The 17375-nt window shown below is 36.6% G+C and overlaps 1 protein-coding gene across 1 annotated transcript in view; it reads right to left on the bottom strand.

Annotated features, from left to right (window-relative positions):
- Nucleotides 1-17375, bottom strand: part of stard13a (StAR-related lipid transfer (START) domain containing 13a) — an 88323-nt gene that overhangs the window by 56367 nt on the left and 14581 nt on the right. The window contains 1 exon segment of the mRNA XM_048181571.1: nucleotides 17255-17285. Coding sequence (XP_048037528.1) covers nucleotides 17255-17285 — 31 coding nt within the window.

The raw sequence follows: 17375 nt of genomic DNA, 5'->3' as shown, positions 1-17375 counted from the left end.
AGAGCCACCATACAAGCGAACGCCAAAATCCTGAATTCCATCTGACAAGTTGATCCACCATCGTCTACTGCACAAAGCAGTAGCACTGTATGACAAACAAAGTGCGGAATACAAAGAGACAGAATATAAAGACAGATTGTGCCAGCATCGCTAGCAAAGCATCAAACTGAGCCACTGACATCCTCAAGTAAACTTTAAAATGCTCGGGATAATCACGCAGTCCTTGATGAGGTGGAGCTCTCCTTCCTCTCTACGCAATCTCGGGATTGGATGGACCCAATATTTCCTCTTTCTCTTTTTAAGAAGAGAGAGGACAACTAAATCATGCTCACTGCTTGAAGACTCCATTTTGCATTGTTTTGCGAAATTTTTCGCAACAAATTCATTAATATGCATCGGATTCAGTGTGCGAGGTCTCTGTGCATGACAAATTTTTAGGATCACGAGTATGAAAAAACGCATACGAAAATTTTGGACTCTGTGTGCAACGGCCAGTCTAACATATTCGTACTAAAAGCCAAAAACTTCAATTTTGATTTCATGGGGACTTTAAAGGGATAGTTCACGAAAAATGAAAATTTGATGTTTATCTGCTTACCCCCAGCGCATCCAAGATGTAGGTGACTTTGTTTCTTCAGTAGAACACAAATGATGATTTTTAACTCCAACCGTTGCCGTCTGTCAGTCAAATAATGCGAGTGGATGGGAACTTCTACTATAAGAGTAAATAAAACTTGCATAGACAAGTCCAAATCAAACCCTGCGGATCGTGACGACACATTGATGTCCTAAGACACGAAACGATCGGTTTGTGCGATAAACCGAACAGTATTTATATCATTTTTTAACTCTAATACACCACTATGTCCAACCGCGTTCAGCACTCATTAGTAAGGTCTGATTTTTGGGTGAACTATCCCTTTAAGACTGGACAAAACAACCCCAAAAAGTCATCCTCAGACTTTCCCCTAATCCCAAACATGCATAATATCCTAAAACTGAATTTTCCCTGCTGTTTCCAAACTTCTGTAGACCCCCTGTTGCTCTGGAACCATCCCTCACCAGTTTTAAAATGAGAAACATCAAGATTAGGAAGAAGCTGTCTGCCAGATGGTGCTGTTTTCATTGACCTTATTTGTGGGTTTGTGGCTACTCTTCCTGTGGGGAATGTTTTAATCCGGGGCCAGTTTTTTAGAGGTGATGAAAATCATGAAAAATTTGGCCTTTTTTTTGCTAAAAGAAAAGGAAAATTTGGTTTGAGGTAGCTTAACTTTAGAGGTTTTATAAGGACATGATATTCTGATGATGATTTTGTTTGGCTTACACTAAAATGTTAGTTTAAAAATCTGATTGAACAAGCCATTCTTTTTGCTGCTTTGCCTTCAAGATTTTTTTATGTAAACATTCTATGCTCTATGAATATATTTCTTAAAAAATGTATTTATAATGACACCTTTATGCTGCAAACAACTTGTTAAACCATTATTAATTTAGAGCAAACAAACAATTTTGTTATGCTAAACCCAAATGTTCAAGGAATGAATAGGAAAGATCAGCTTCTAGGGTTATCTTATGAAAAATGTCATCCAGAAACATCAGCAATGAGTCATTAAAGGGTTAGTTCACCCAAAAATGAAAATTCTGTCATTAATTACTCACCCTCATGTCGTTCTTCGGAACACAAATGAAGATATTTTTGATAAAATCCGATGGCTCAGTGAGGCCTCCATTGACACACAGTTAATTCACACTTTCAAAAGCCCAGAAAGGTACTAAAGATATATTTAAAACAGTTCATGTGACTACAGTGGTTCAACCTTAATACTTTTTGTCCACCAAAAACAAAAAACAAAATAACGACTTTATTCAACAATATCTAGTGATGGGTGATTTCAAAAGACTGGTTCATGAAGCTTTACGAATCTTTTTTCAAATTAGTGGTTTTGAACGTGTATCAAACTCCCAAAGTCATTTGAACCATTGAAATTTCGAAACACTTATGATGTAAGGAAGCCTCGTTTACTGAAATCACATGACTTTCATACGGTGGCCCAGTAGTGCACAACACAACGAAATTAAAAAAGCAAACATAAGTTCACAACACAACGAAATCGAGACACAACACAACAGAATCGAGCCACAACACAACGGAATAAAGCCACAACACAACGAAATCGAGCCACAACACAACGGAATAAAGCCACAACACAACGAAATCGAGCCACAACACAACGGAATAAAGCCACAACACAACGGAATCAAGCCACAACACAACGGAAATGCTCCCGACCACTAGGGGGCTCTCAGAGCTCGGTAAAGTTAGTTTTCCTTGCCACTGTTCTATAGAGTCGGCAGTAATATCAATACCACGATTAGTTTAAACAGTATGTAACCACTGCATATCGACATGAAATATTAATTCAATATCACCTACGTGCAAAATAGCTTCATATTTAGGCCTATACTTGTGAATGATTTGACGCGCTACCACGGCGCATGATGAAGGGAACGTCTGCCAATCCCACTAAGTGGTTAAAACGTATAATTTGTATTCATTAAAATTACTTTTAACATTTAAAAACAGACATATTCAAATTCCAAAGCTTGTCAGTCTTACCAACAGGAACTAACAACCTTTGGAATTTGAACATGTCTGTTTTTAAATGTTAAAAGTAATTTTAATGAATACAAATTATACGTTTTAACCACTTGGTGGAATTGGTGGATGTTCCCTTTATCATGCGCCGTGGTATCGCGTCAAATCATTCACAAGTATAAATATGAATCTATTGTGAACGTAGTTGATTTTTAATTAATATACCATGTCGATATACAATGCTTACATACTTAAAACTAATCATGGTATTGATATCTTTGTAAAACTGTCGACTTTATAGAACAGTGGCAAGGAATAGTAATATTACCTAGCTCTGAGAGCCCCCAAGTGGTCGGGAGCATTTCCGTTGTGTTGTGGCTTGATTCCGTTGTGTTGTGGCTTATTCCGTTGTGTTGTGGTTTAATTCCGTTGTGTTGTGGCTTATTCCGTTGTGTTGTGGCTTGATTCCGTTGTGTTGTGGCTTATTCCGTTGTGTTGTGGTTTAATTCCGTTGTGTTGTGGCTTATTCCGTTGTGTTGTGGCTTGATTCCGTTGTGTTGTGGCTTGATTCCGTTGTGTTGTGGCTTGATTCCGTTGTGTTGTGGCTTATTCCGTTGTGTTGTGGTTTAATTCCGTTGTGTTGTGGCTTATTCCGTTGTGTTGTGGTTTAATTCCGTTGTGTTGTGGCTTATTCCGTTGTGTTGTGGCTTATTCCGTTGTGTTGTGGCTTATTCCGTTGTGTTGTGGCTTATTCCGTTGTGTTGTGGTTTAATTCCGTTGTGTTGTGGCTTATTCCGTTGTGTTGTGGCTTTATTTCGTTGTGTTGTGGCTTGTTTCCGTTGTGTTGTGAACTTATGTTTGCTTTTTTAATTTCGTTGTGTTGTGCACTACTGGGCCACCGTACTTTCATGCTCCGAGCCACTGATTCGATACAAAAGATTCGTAAAGCTTTGAAGCTTCATGAAACAGTGTTTTGAAATCGCCCAATTTTGACATGCAATAAGTATTCTCGTCACTTCACAACATTAAGGTTGAACCACTGTACTCACATGAACTGTTTTAAATATATCTTTAGTACCTTTCTGGGCGTTTGAAAGTGTAAATTAACTTGCTGTCAATGCAGGCCTCACTGAGCCATCGGATTTTATCAAAAATATCTTAATTTGTGTTCTGAAGTTGAACAAAGGTCATACGTGTGTGAAACGACATGAGAGTGAGTAATTAATGACAGAATTTTCATTTTTGGGTGAACTTACCCTTTAATGACATCAGTCTCATCAGCAGCATTTCAGCATTGGTCACCTCAACAGAGAGACAAAGTCTCTGAAAAATGGGTCAGAGGCTGTCTGGAGCCTCGGTCAAGTCCTGCCCTGCCTAGAGCGTCCCATCTTCGGATCTCTATTCCACAACATAAACACACCAATACATTGTTTTTATCCCTGGAGTTGTTTTAATTGGTTCCTAAAGTACTTAATAATAGGTTGAGATTATTATCATAGAGGTGAGGATTACTGGGGCTGAGGGGGTGGGCTGGGGCGAAACAATGACTAATGGACGCAGAGGAAATCTGTTTGTGTGTATGTGAGAGTTTCTACTATCCAGCAGAACCCACTGTTTGTGTTGGCCACCCAGAGCAACTGTTTTCCCCTGAGGCTGAGTGGGACAAAATATCCTGCTGGATCACAACCTCCCCTCCTTCTCTAAATCAGCCCCTCAGGCCCCTCGAAAACTCTCATGGTGGATCTCACAGATGTCAGAAGGGCTAGAGAGATGATGGCTCTCATGTGAAGTTGAAATTAAATTAATTTCTTAATCAGTTAAAAAAAAAAAAAAAAAAAAAATTCTTAAACAGTGATTAATAATGTATTAAATTAATATATATTTTCAGAGAATATCTTGAACTAAGTATTAAGTTCTTAATCAAATCACTTAATAAAATGTCTAGTAAATTGATAGTTTTAAGGATATATTGATTTAGATATTACAGATTTTCTTTTCTTTTTTCCTGTCAGTGGTATACCGTGATCAGGTCATTCCCAGACCACAGAATCCTCTTACACAAATGAAGATAAATGTACACATTACAGTGCATTACTAAGACCTCATTTATGTCCAAAATGCGGACACACACACACATACAAACGCAGATAAATGTACACAGGCTCCATTAGAGAATATTACAGAGAGCCCATTTAAGCATTTACTAGAGTATGAGGTAAAGAGGATGTTTAAGCTAGGGCTGCATTTCTGAGGAGGATTTACTGATGTCTGAACTATAAATAGACACAGTCTAGCACAGACCACAACCACAAACACAGCATCAACTACAAAACACTCAGCAAGGGGCCAAAAGGCAGAGAAAAGTATGTGTATAAACGTGTAGATTTCTGGCAAGAAATAAAATCAGTGCCTTTGCATGGACAATAACTGCATTATTAGCCACTTTATTAACCCAATAGCAAAATAAAGAAAGAAAAACCCAAAGCTCATGAAGAAAGGTATGATACCATTAAGATTAATATGATAAAACTTAAACCACAAAAAAAGTCCAGTCCAGTCCAAAAGCATTTTATTAGCCTTTCCATTTTACTAAAATGATCATATATATATACACACAGACACACATACAAAATGTATTAAATAATTAGAAAATGTATTACTATTTTTAATATATAAATTATCAGACTACTAAAGGTACAATATGTAATCATTTTGTCCGTTAGAGGTCGCTAGAAGGCTATTCAAAACAAAGGCGTAGCTTGTTGACGCCAAGTTTTAGAGCAGAATCTTGGGACATGTGGTCTCCATCTCAACGGATGGTGCAAAAGAATAGGGATGGGAGTCGGGAAGAACTCATGTTCATGGATACGATTATTAACGTTACTGTAGTTTGAAGCAGAGCTTCCGCTTTTCCGGTCATGAGTATGAGTTAAAGGTGCCCTTGAGTGATTTGAAAAAACATTTTAAATTGTTCCCTGATATCTACATAGAGGGTATGTGGCTTTTTTATGGTCGAAAATTGTCCAGATATGGTTTTACAGCTCAATTTATAACCCCACAAATAGCCCCTAGAATGAAAAGGTCTGTTTTTGCCTTATTTGGAAGGCTCATGAATAGTAATATGGTGCTCCGCTCTGATTGGCTGTTTCACTGTTCGGCTCCTTCCAGTAGCTCACACTGATAGCGAACAAATCTGTACTGTACGGCGTGAACGATGGAGAGTTTTGGTATTCAACCTTATATGTTTGAGCCTGTTTCTGACGAAGATGCAGATGTAGAGGAACAACCAATTTTGTTGCGATTGGCCATGGACGTTTCTGAGTGGTAAGTTAGTCTTTATTTTCAGTATGAACCTGCAAAACGTAACTGTTACGTCAATGGAACTAGCATATAGCGTTAACTTTACACTATAACTCATAACGTCAGTATTTGCAACTTTGTTTTTAGCATTGTAAAAAAAAATAATTGTAATAATGTGTCGCTGTATGGTTTTACAATGATAGCTTCTTCACTTTGCAATAACAACTCTAAACAACGAACTGTGTAGCGCGAAAATTTGTTTCTAATATATTGACATTACCGATATGATTTTAAATTTGATTTATTTAGCCAACCAAAGTAAAGCATAGAAGACATTCCAAAAAAGCAGTGTCATGTTTACTACTCAGCTGCTGTAGTGTGATTACGATTTAGCTATTAACAAAAACGTACATCGTCTATAAATATCTTTTTCCACAGGTGTACGCATACAAGTCATACAAGTTCTCAAAAATAAAAATATTTGAAAAAAGTGACTAAATGTCTTGTCAAATGACTATCGTTTCAGCTTGAACGGTGTAGAAAGTTAGCTAGAAGGATCGAGTATCTGTAGCTATCTGTAAGCAAATAAACTAACATAGTTAGCTTCGGTGTAATGTGTTGTTGGTTAAATATAGGTCAAATTATAATTATATCCGACAAAAGAGAATTGGCATATGTATCTACGGTTATGTTATAGATTTATATAACAAAGACAGTAATAAATTTTAACCTCACCGTTAATAGTAGTTACGTAAACGTTGCTATTTGTTACTGTACTAGCATCTTGCATTGGATCTAGACAACACTGGGTACATGGTCGTTAATGTTGTTAGCTCACTAAGAAACTTTACATTTAATCAGAAATAGTTTCTACAGCCAAGATGTGGATAAAAGCACTACTTACTGCTTGCGGGAATATAGTTGGAATTGCCCCTTTCTTCAGTGTCAAACCTATGTGTCAAACGCTGAGCGAAGCCTGCTTGATATTGTCCCAGGTTAGAAAAGCTGTCCGCGGTGAAATGGGCAGAGCAAACTAACAACTTTGAGTTAAATTGTTCCGGTATCCGGTTATAGATAAACATCAGCCATGCCTTTTGACAGTTTTTTTCTGGAGGAAGACTATGAAAAGTTTTCACATCCCCTGCACAGCCTGGAACATAACATTTATTTCCATGATCTGCCATTTTCGCTGTTATCCTCGCTTGGCTTGTTTCTTCACTCTGCTGCAGAACTTCCGATGATTCCGCTGGGCGGTTCCGCCTGGCCTGGATCATGAGCATATGCAAATATTGGGGGCGGAGTCCCCGACTGTTACGTAACAGTCGGTGTTATGTTGAGATTCGCCTGTTCTCCGGATGTATTTTAAACAAATGAGATTTATATAAGAAGGAGGAAACAATGGAGTTTGAAACTCAGTGCATGTCTTTTCCATGTACTGAACTCTTGTTATTTAACTATGCTAAGGAAAATTCAATTTTTGATTCGAGGGCACCTTTAAAACAAATTGTATGATGGAGAAAATCTGTATTACTGTTAATAAAAATAAAGCTGCATTTGATTATGCTGTTAGCTACTTGAAAAAATAGTGTTTTTCTCTGAGGCATGGTAAAGCATGATACTCGCAAAAAAATCAAGAAAATTGACTTGAACAATAAGACCAAACAATTTGTTTTCTGTCTATAAATATATCAAAACAGATGTTCCCTTGTCTATTAAAATGTGTAATATTTTAAAGCGACTTTGGAGTTTCCATGGTTTGTACAAAATAAAACCGGAAACTGAGGGTAACGTGGGTATGACGCAAGTGACAGGTGACTGCTCACATGTCCTGGAGCCTTGGTTAACCCTTAAATGCATGACTGTTTCGCCAATCATTATTACATATTCGGGTCTTTATCGACCCGGATCAATATCTAACACGGAAGGATCTCTACCTGTTGTGATAATATAAAACTCCTCTGATATTTGAGTAACAATTACAGAAGAATAAAATAAAGCATATTTTGTTACCTTTTGGAGCTTGAAAGGGCTCCGTTTGAGCAGATGTTTATTGCCATCATCACTGTCCTCGTCAGAGCTCATTTCCCAGTAAATTCAGCAAATAATAGGCTAGTTTTATGTTTGAGGTCACGAATATGAGCCCATTCGCGATCTCAAACGTATTCTCAAAACTATATAATTTTCAACATCTTCAAAATCAATATTTTGATCGCTAACAGCTTCACCAGATCCATCCAGTAACAGTTACAGTCATATCTGATTGCGTTCAGTATTTGCTCTCCAGTAAATCGCTGAGCCATTTCATGTTTTTCTTATTATTTCGTTTTCTGTCTGAATGAGTCGTCACTTCAGCATTGTGTATCAGACATTGCCACCTTGTGGAATAAAGGTGAATTGCACTTATTCCGTCATCTAAGATTCAATTATTGTTGTGCAGAAAAAATATACATACACTCATACACACCTCGGGTCGTTTGTGACCCTATACTTTTTTTTTTTTACAAAAAATGAATACAAAAATAGGCATTCTTTTATAATTTTATGATTTTTTTCTTGTTATATTCTTTATAATGAATTGATTGAGGAATACCAAGAAGGTTGATGTCTAACTTTAAAAAATGAACGAGGAGGAGGGTAGTGAATGACGTCCCGGGTCACTAAAGACCCGAGGTATGCATTTAAGGGTTAAAATTGCAATTTTCTCACAATTTACAATTAGTTGGAAACATTTGGGATATTGTAAGTACTCGAGTGAACAAAATATATAACACTGGCCTAGTGGTTTTTGGATATTTTACTGCAAAAAATATGTACATTTATATTATAAATAAAAAGTAATAAAAAGGGATGTTTAAGGTCTGACATGATTAAACATTAAACAAAATTAAAATAATAATAATAATAAACACCATAACTCATTAAACTAACACATCCAGAACAAATGCTACTGGAGTACTAGAAAGAGTTTAAAACAACTCAAATTGCCATCCAGGAGTAGGGGGCCGGGAATCTTAGAGCCACCCAAGTGGGCAAGAGCGAGTGCCACAGTCGACTGGAAAACACACCCTGATGCCAACAATTCCATGGGAGGGTTGATGGTTGTGTGTGCGGTTTGTTGTAGGAACAGAGTAGGCTGTCTGCCAAAGCTCAGAGTGCTGAATTAGCAGTCCAATTAAACACACTCAACACTTGCACAGCAGGCTAATTAAAAGACCTTCGTTTAGAAACAAACTAAATTGACATCCTACTGGAGTGGAATCTCTGAGACTCTCAAAAGTCTCTCCAGATATTACAAACATCCAACAGTTTTACGCTAGAGATTAAAGAATCTCTATAGTGTCTCACTGTAATAGCAACGTGTGGTTTTAAATGTGATGCCCTGTTAACTGCTGAGCCAAGAGCTTTCTTTTTTACTGCCTGCAAAACATGCAGTCCCACACAACAATCTTTTTATTGAGCGTTATTTTTTAATCAGATCTAAATACCACACAAGATGAGTCTAATTGGACATACGCAACCATTACACGTATACCACACTTATTAACATGGCAAATGGTACCTATGGTTGCATGTCCCCTGCCTGTGCTCAGATTAGCCACAGTGAGTTTCCCCAGCAGAACACATGCCTGAAGTGCCAGAGAGTTTGGAAATATCACTCTGTGTTCTATCAGGTTCTGTACTGACAGGCTGTGTCTAAGACACAGATGCATGTCCATCCTCATGTGCGATACACAAAATCCCTCCAGCCTGACACTAGAATGTGCGTGTATATTCCTCCAAATCTATGTGACGCATTACTGTTTACACAGATTTACGTGTTTGACATCATTTCTGATTAAAAATAATAGTCAATGTTTTAGATTCTACATCAGCCTGTATATAATCTATAAATTTACTTCACAGATGGAGAGATTTCCATCTAAGCTCAGTGACATTATTGAGAACATTTTTAAAGAGCATTAATTTTTGATTGCATATTATTGAGGGAATCAAGTGAATGTAAAATCCATGTTGAAATGCTTTTAGGAGCACTTCTCTTGTCACAATATAAAGGAACTTATCTTTATAAAGAAAAGCTCTTTGAAGCCAAGTTGGAAAAGTGTTTTAAAATGATAGATTTGGAATGTATATAGCATAGCTTCACTGGTCTGTCATTTCTGAACAATCTACAGTATGTTTGAACGCAAGTAAATGTACACTGTAAAAAAAATACCAGTAAAATTTACGATAAAAAACCGGCAGCTGTGGTTGCCAGAACTTTACCGTAAAAAATACAGTAGCAACGTAAAAAAAAAATCTGTTAAATTTACGGTAAAATAAGATATTTCATTAACTGATATAATGTTAATTTATCAACCTAATGAAATACTAATATCTGTTTTGTACCTTTATAATACACTGACAGTCACCAAACAAAGTGGTGATAAGAGTCACATGATGAATCAAAGTTCATCACAAGCTGGGAAGGACAACACTAACATATAGAAGGTGCACACAGTGTCATTCACACACACACTAAACACCATCATGGTAACATGCATGAAATTTAAAAAATGCAATAAACATTAATTTAACAACATTAGATGTAACATAAAACCCTAATGTACGTAACTGATTAGAAAAAAAATGAGAAAAACTAAGAAGAAACAGAGTTATTTCAACGAAAATATATCAAATGTGAAGTGTCACGCAGGGAATTGTGGGAATGTCAATTTACGTTTTTTCACTGTAAATTTTACAATGAATTGTTATTTTTCACTTCCAAAAACTGTGAATTTAACGGTATTTTACCGTAAAATTACATTAAATGTACCGTTAGATCTATTACAGTTATTCACCGTATATAGTACGGAAACTTTCTGTAAACCAATTGACAGTTTTTCACCGCAGCATTTTTACAGTCTTTTACTGTTAAAATCACGGTCATTTTTTACAGTGTAATAAATAGCCATTTTAGTGGAAAACAAAAGGAGAAGCTCCAAAAATGATCAAAAATGGCATAAAACAATCAGTCAAGACTAGGCAAGAAGGTTATTTACTCATGTGATAGTCTGGGGCGGGGGACACAGGAACATAAAAATACTAGTGCAAAACCAGAACATATCATCTTGTAAATGCAAAATATAAACATTGTTGGGGTGACAGTTTAGGGGAGACAATATATTTAAATAAATCTGATTAAATAATATAGGTAAAAAAAAAAAAGCAAGGTCACAGGTTCATGTTGGGTCTCTGCTAGGTATCACCACTGTCAAAATGGGGTTTTTCATGCTGGGTTTGCATTTCATAGATGCAGTTCTACTGCACCAGCTGCTGTATGCTGACATAACTCATCTCTCTCTCTCTCTCTCTCTCTCTCACACACACACACACACACACACACACACAGATGCACATGCATATATGCATACACATTGCTGACCGCGGCAGGCCCAACAGCTATGCATGCACTGTCACTTTCAAGCTCCACATATGCAGACACATACACATGACAAACTAATAGAAAAGGGCAAACAGTGAAGTACTGCCCTGACAACATGGGCATGTTTGCAGTGAAAATGAACACAAATATCACTAATAATGCATTAAGAGTCCAGCCTAACAGTATTTAACTATAAAATGCCATTAGAGATTTGATTGATTGGATTAATTGACAAAGAGGCTTTAATGTGCAAGCATGCACGAACAGATGCACGCTACCAAACACCCACCCACCAAAAAGCATACAGACTCTCTCTCTTACACACAAATAAGCTTGGTAAAACATTATGTCCCAAGGCAATGGAAAACAAGCTAGTGGACACTTGGAAAAAACATTTCCCCTATCCTGAGATGTGGCTGAGACAAAAGCGCTCATTCAATAAGAAAGGAATGACAGAGTCAAATGTGCACTACTATTTTGACACACATACACAAGGGACACAATATGGGGGTGTGTTTTGTAGGTCATAGAGACATCAAAGTGAGTGGATTAGATTAGTCCAGATGGAATTGAAATTTTCAAATCAATGTGGTCTGTAAGCGCTTAAGCATCTCTAAAGATAATACAACACTACAGAATATTAATTCTCGGGGTGAGATGTGTTGTAGGTTAAATCATTCAGCTGGCTTTGAATGCAGAATCCAATTTTTCTGCAGCCGTGGTGTAGGTGAGCCCCAGGGCAAGTAGGAAGTAGAGAAAACAGTGGGAAATTCTACATGACGTGGGGGCCATTCACACAAAATGTTTTTTTTTTTCCGTTCCACTGTGCTACTTTTCCATTGTTTTTCAATGTAAACATGCACTAGACGGACATATTTAACCGTTGTGCTCACATCTTGATGCAGTTTGCCAAAATGATTTGTTAAAAAAAAACAGAGGGGAGAATATTAGAATTTAGAAGAGAATATCACTGAAAATGTTTCAAATTAACAGTAATAATACCAAACATAATTGTTTAAACTAAATTAACTAAATGAAATTAAATTTTAACAATTACCTTACTGACTATAAATTTATTTATACAATTTACAGGCCCCAGTGAGGTAAATAATCCCTGTAAAGCTGAGTAGTTTACTGCTTTTATTGTGCATAGAATTGAAAAATCAATGGCGCCACAAAGCATTTAGAAGCTGGTTTTTCATGGTCAATGCAAGACCAGCACAGACCAGTCAGAGCACCTGACGTCCAGTAACCATCAACCTAATAACACCAAGAGCAGAACAAATGCTCTCTCTTCTCTTTACAACACTTCAATATCTCTCCCTCATGTTCCACAGAGTCTCTCAAACACACAGACAGTGCATCTGCTCCACACTACAGCAGGCAGGAGCTAAATTTAACTCAGAGGAGGGAGTGGAGAACATGTTCTCTACCTCTGCTGGTTTCTGAGACATGGGACAGAGAGGATCTGGGGCGGAATGACCTTATATGCAAATCACACACATAATACGGCTGTACTAGTAAAAGTGAATATTGATTTTTCAGTTTCTTACAAAAGCACACTGTTATTTGCACAGTACAGAACAAAGCACAAGATTAAAGAACATTTATTCTGAGAAATCCCAGGGTGCATACTACTGAGCTACCTTGCTGTCTACATAAACAGCCATCTTCTAAAGAAGCACCCCAACCTAAATAGAACCTTGTAATGCTATTAATTGGGGATGTAAAATATACTGTACCATATAGGTTGGATATTTAAAGGGTCATGAAACCCCAGAACACATTTTTTGAGATGTGAAAAGACATATACAGGTTGCATGTCACTGAAAACTCTAATATCACTCATAAAGTTTATCAACATATGGAAATTGGTTATTTTTGCATTTTTCAGAGCAATTTTGTACTTCTGGTTTGAAAAGCAAAGTCGAAGCTACGTCACAAATCTGACATAGATTCAAGCCTTGGAGTGTGTATATAAGCTTGCGGGGACGAATCTATGTCACCCGGTTCTAAGCGCTTCTCTGCATTTGTTCATGAAAAAGAGCTTGTTCAGTCCAATTCCTGCACGTAAGATTAGAATTGCATGGGTCATATAGGTGCTAGTTTCTTCAGCGATACAAAAATGCGTTTCCTGCGACGTGACCAGAGCTGAAGTTTTGATGCTGGCGGTTTGTTTTGCTGTTGTCCACCTTCACAAATGGAAAATATGCTCGCAGGAGATCGCATTATAGCGGAGAATTCAAATGTCAAACGAACACAGTGCGCATATGAGCTATGCAATGAGTTTAACAACTCTAGCCACGTGGATTATAAATCATATACAGAATAAAGTATGCATGTTTAAAGATTTTATAGATGTATTTCACACAGTCTCCTGCACCAAACATGAACCAGCATGGTATATGCACACATATTTCATCATGTCTTCGTCAAATGAAATATATGTGCAAACTGGACACTGATACAGTGGTGTATCTGAATGCGATGAGTCGATTATTCTGATACACAAAAGAATTATTTAGACCGAAAATTCAAAGAAGAATGGACCAAAAAATAACTATGTCTTTTCTAATTTTACATTTACATTAACCTTTGCCATTTTCTAAAACACACTTAAAGGGTTAGTTCACCCAAAAATGAAAATTCTGTCATTTATTACTTACCCTCATGCCATTCCACACCCGTAAGACCTTCGTTAATCTTCAGAACACAAATTAAGATATTTTAGTTGAAATCCGATAGCTCCGTGAGGCCTCCATAGAGAGCAATGGACACTTCCTCTCTCAAGATCCATAAAGGTACTAAAAACATATTTAAATCGGTTCATGTGAGTACAGTGGTTCAATATTAATATTATAAAGCGACGAGAATATTTTTGGAGCGCCAAAATAACGACTTATTTAGTGATGGCCGATTTCAAAACACTGCTTCAGGAAGCATCGGAGCATAAATGAATCAGTGTATCGAATCATGATTCAGATCGCGTGTCAAACTGCCAACGGCTGAAATCACGTGACTTTGGCGCTCCGAACAGCAGATTCGACACACTGATTCATCTGTGCTCCGATGCTTCCTGAAGCAGTGTTTTGAAATCGTCCATCACTAAATAAGTCGTTATTTAGTTTTTTTTGGCGCTCCAAAAATATTCTCGTCGCTTTATAATATTAATATTGAACCACTGTACGCACATGAACCGATTTAAATATGTTTTTAGTACCTTTATGGATCTTGAGAGAGGAAATGTCATTACTCCCTATGGAGGCCTCACTGAACCATCGGATTTTGACTAAAATATCTTTATTTGTGTTCTGAAGATTAACAAAGGTCTTACAGGTGTGGAACGGCATGAGGGTGAGTAATAAATGACAGAATTTTCATTTTTGGGTGAACTAACCCTTTAAAGTCGTAAATTCACTTTGAAAATCGTTGAAAATATTAATCATTTAATAATGTTGTTAAATGTGGTCTCGAGCTAATCTTAAAATGAATATTCATTCATTGTACTGTATATGCTGCCTAAATTCACTGATTTTAGTTTTTAAAGTTTTATTTTTAATTGATTAAGCCAAAATAGTATACAATTTTAATATCTGTCATTTATCAGGTATCAGCTACGGAAGAGGATTAGGGCCAAGCAATAATAAAAAAATAAAACCATCTCGAGATTAAAGTTGTTAAATTACGAGAAAAAACTCGTTAAATTTTGAGAAAAAGGTCGAGATAAAATGTTGAGAATAAACTCATTAAATTACGAGAAAAAACTTGTTAAATTTCAAGAAAAAAGTCGAGATAAAATGTTAAGAATAAACTTGTTAAATTATGAGAAAAAACTTGTTACATTTCGAGATTTTTCGACTTTTTTTCTCGAAATTTAACGTCATTTTTCTCATAATTTAACGAATTTGTTCTCATAATCTAACGATTTTTTCTTGTAATTTAATGACTTTATTCTCAACATTTTATCTCAACTTTTTTCTCGAAATTTAACAACTTTAATCTCGAGATGGTTTTATTTTTTTATTATTGCTTGGCCCTAATCCTCTTCCGTAATCAGCAGTAATAGGAAAGTAATACATTTCTTTCAAACATTCTTTTAAAAAATATTTTAAAAAAATCTTACCAACCCCAAACTTTTGAATGGAAGCAGTCAATTTTTTTTCTGGGATCTGCAAAGTATAAATTGCAGTGCTTCTTTAGATTTTTTTTTATTTATTTTTTTTAGTCAAAGCTACTGTATGTTAGCAGCCAGACTGTTATCTCAGTAGTGTGCCTATAAAACGGTATATGTAGGCAGCTCCCTAGGCTTTGGAAAAAAAAGCTAGTATGTTTCTAAAATGTGTTCGACACAAACAGTAGCTTATCAGTTGTCAAAGTTAAGAATGAGAGTGTTCGCTAAAACATCATCCATCGCACAACAAACACAAACAAATGATGATATGACTTTTAGATAAAGATTCCTACAAATATATTAAGCACCGGGGCATTCAGCACATTTTCAAACACACGCAGTGCTTGTCGCCAGAGAGGTTATGTGAGAGGGCATTTCAAGGTCTAGAGTGGCATGACCTCTGACCTCAGGGATCCCTCCAGGGGCCCATTACACACATCCACATACTTCCCCAAGGCTGCTCAATAACAGTAAGGTGACGTGACTCCTGATAATGGCCCTGTTTTACTGGGTGTCCAAGGTAAACCTGAGTCCTTTATAAACAATGCGAAGCTGGTCTGACACTTACTCACTTGAGCTAGTGTCTGTGCAGTCTGACGCCTGACACTGTCAATCACGACAGTGCCAAACCCTCCTGCAAAGAAGATCGTCTCTTTGTACAATAGACAAAAACATTGGCTTTACAATCATTTTGCTGACATGGAAACCGCATGCTATTTTCTAATGTTGTTGTTTAACATGTCTCTACATAGTTATCAAACCACCTTTAAAAATAATCTGTAACAAAGCCTCAAATATTTTAAATAAAAACACAGAGATACGTTTTAAAAACTAACATTATGAACTATCATTTCCTTCTCCAGACTTTTAGCTCACATTTTCAGAGGCCACAGAAGCATGAAACAAAAACTATTTCACAACGCTAAGCAGGACATCACAAAACCTTCTGCAACCACAAACTCATGGATATGAGACTTAATGAGAGAGATAGAGCCAGGGAGAAATAGCCATCTAAAACATGGTCTTTTCTTTCATTTCTTCTCATTATCATCTGTTCATTTAGGCCTCTCTGTGTGGATTCTGTGGTGTGGTTGATTCTTTTGTGAACGTGTTTTTTTTTGACAAGCGTGTGTGGCATAAAGTGAAAACAGCCTGTCATTATTTTTGGAAAGCTAGCTTTGACATACTGGAAAGACCTGAGAAGTCAATTCCCAGAAATCCTATTTTACTGTCATGCATGGAAATAGATGCCTGTGAAGAGACATTCCATGAGTAAGTACTTCTAAGTGTGTGGGAATTTAAATAGGAAATGGAATTAAAACAGAAAGGGAAAAAACTGTTAATGGAAATAGGAGTGTTAATAGGACTGGAAACAAGAACAGAAATTGGAACGGATACAACAAAAACAAAAAGTTTTAGTGGAAACAGGAATAGGAAAGGAAATAGAAGCGGAAACAAGAACAGGAACTGAAACAGAAATCAACGTGGAACATCCAGAAGGGAAAATCATAAAGGAATGGAAATGGAAATAGGAGCGGAAACAATTAAAAGAATTGGAATGGAACAGAAATGAACATTTAATGGAAACAGAAATGGGAATGAAAAAAAAAAAAAAAAACACAATTGAGAATGGTAATCAAAAGAGTCTAAGAAACTATAAAGCAGAAACATTCAAAAGGAACAGGAATTAATTTCTAAACAGAACTGGAATCTATATGAATGAGAACAGGAATGGAATCGGTAATGAGAATAAAGGTCTGCCTACCTGGTAAGTTTGAATTCATTGTCACCCCCACCTAGGGAAAAAAAACAACAAAATGCTAAATGAGTCACTGACGATATGCAGAAAGTGACCACAGATAAACTTCATCTTTGACATTTGACCT

Source organism: Megalobrama amblycephala, linkage group LG2 (assembly GCF_018812025.1).
Source record: "Megalobrama amblycephala isolate DHTTF-2021 linkage group LG2, ASM1881202v1, whole genome shotgun sequence".
In the NCBI taxonomy this organism is placed as follows: domain Eukaryota; kingdom Metazoa; phylum Chordata; class Actinopteri; order Cypriniformes; family Xenocyprididae; genus Megalobrama; species Megalobrama amblycephala.
This window is presented reverse-complemented; position numbering and strand designations above follow the sequence as displayed.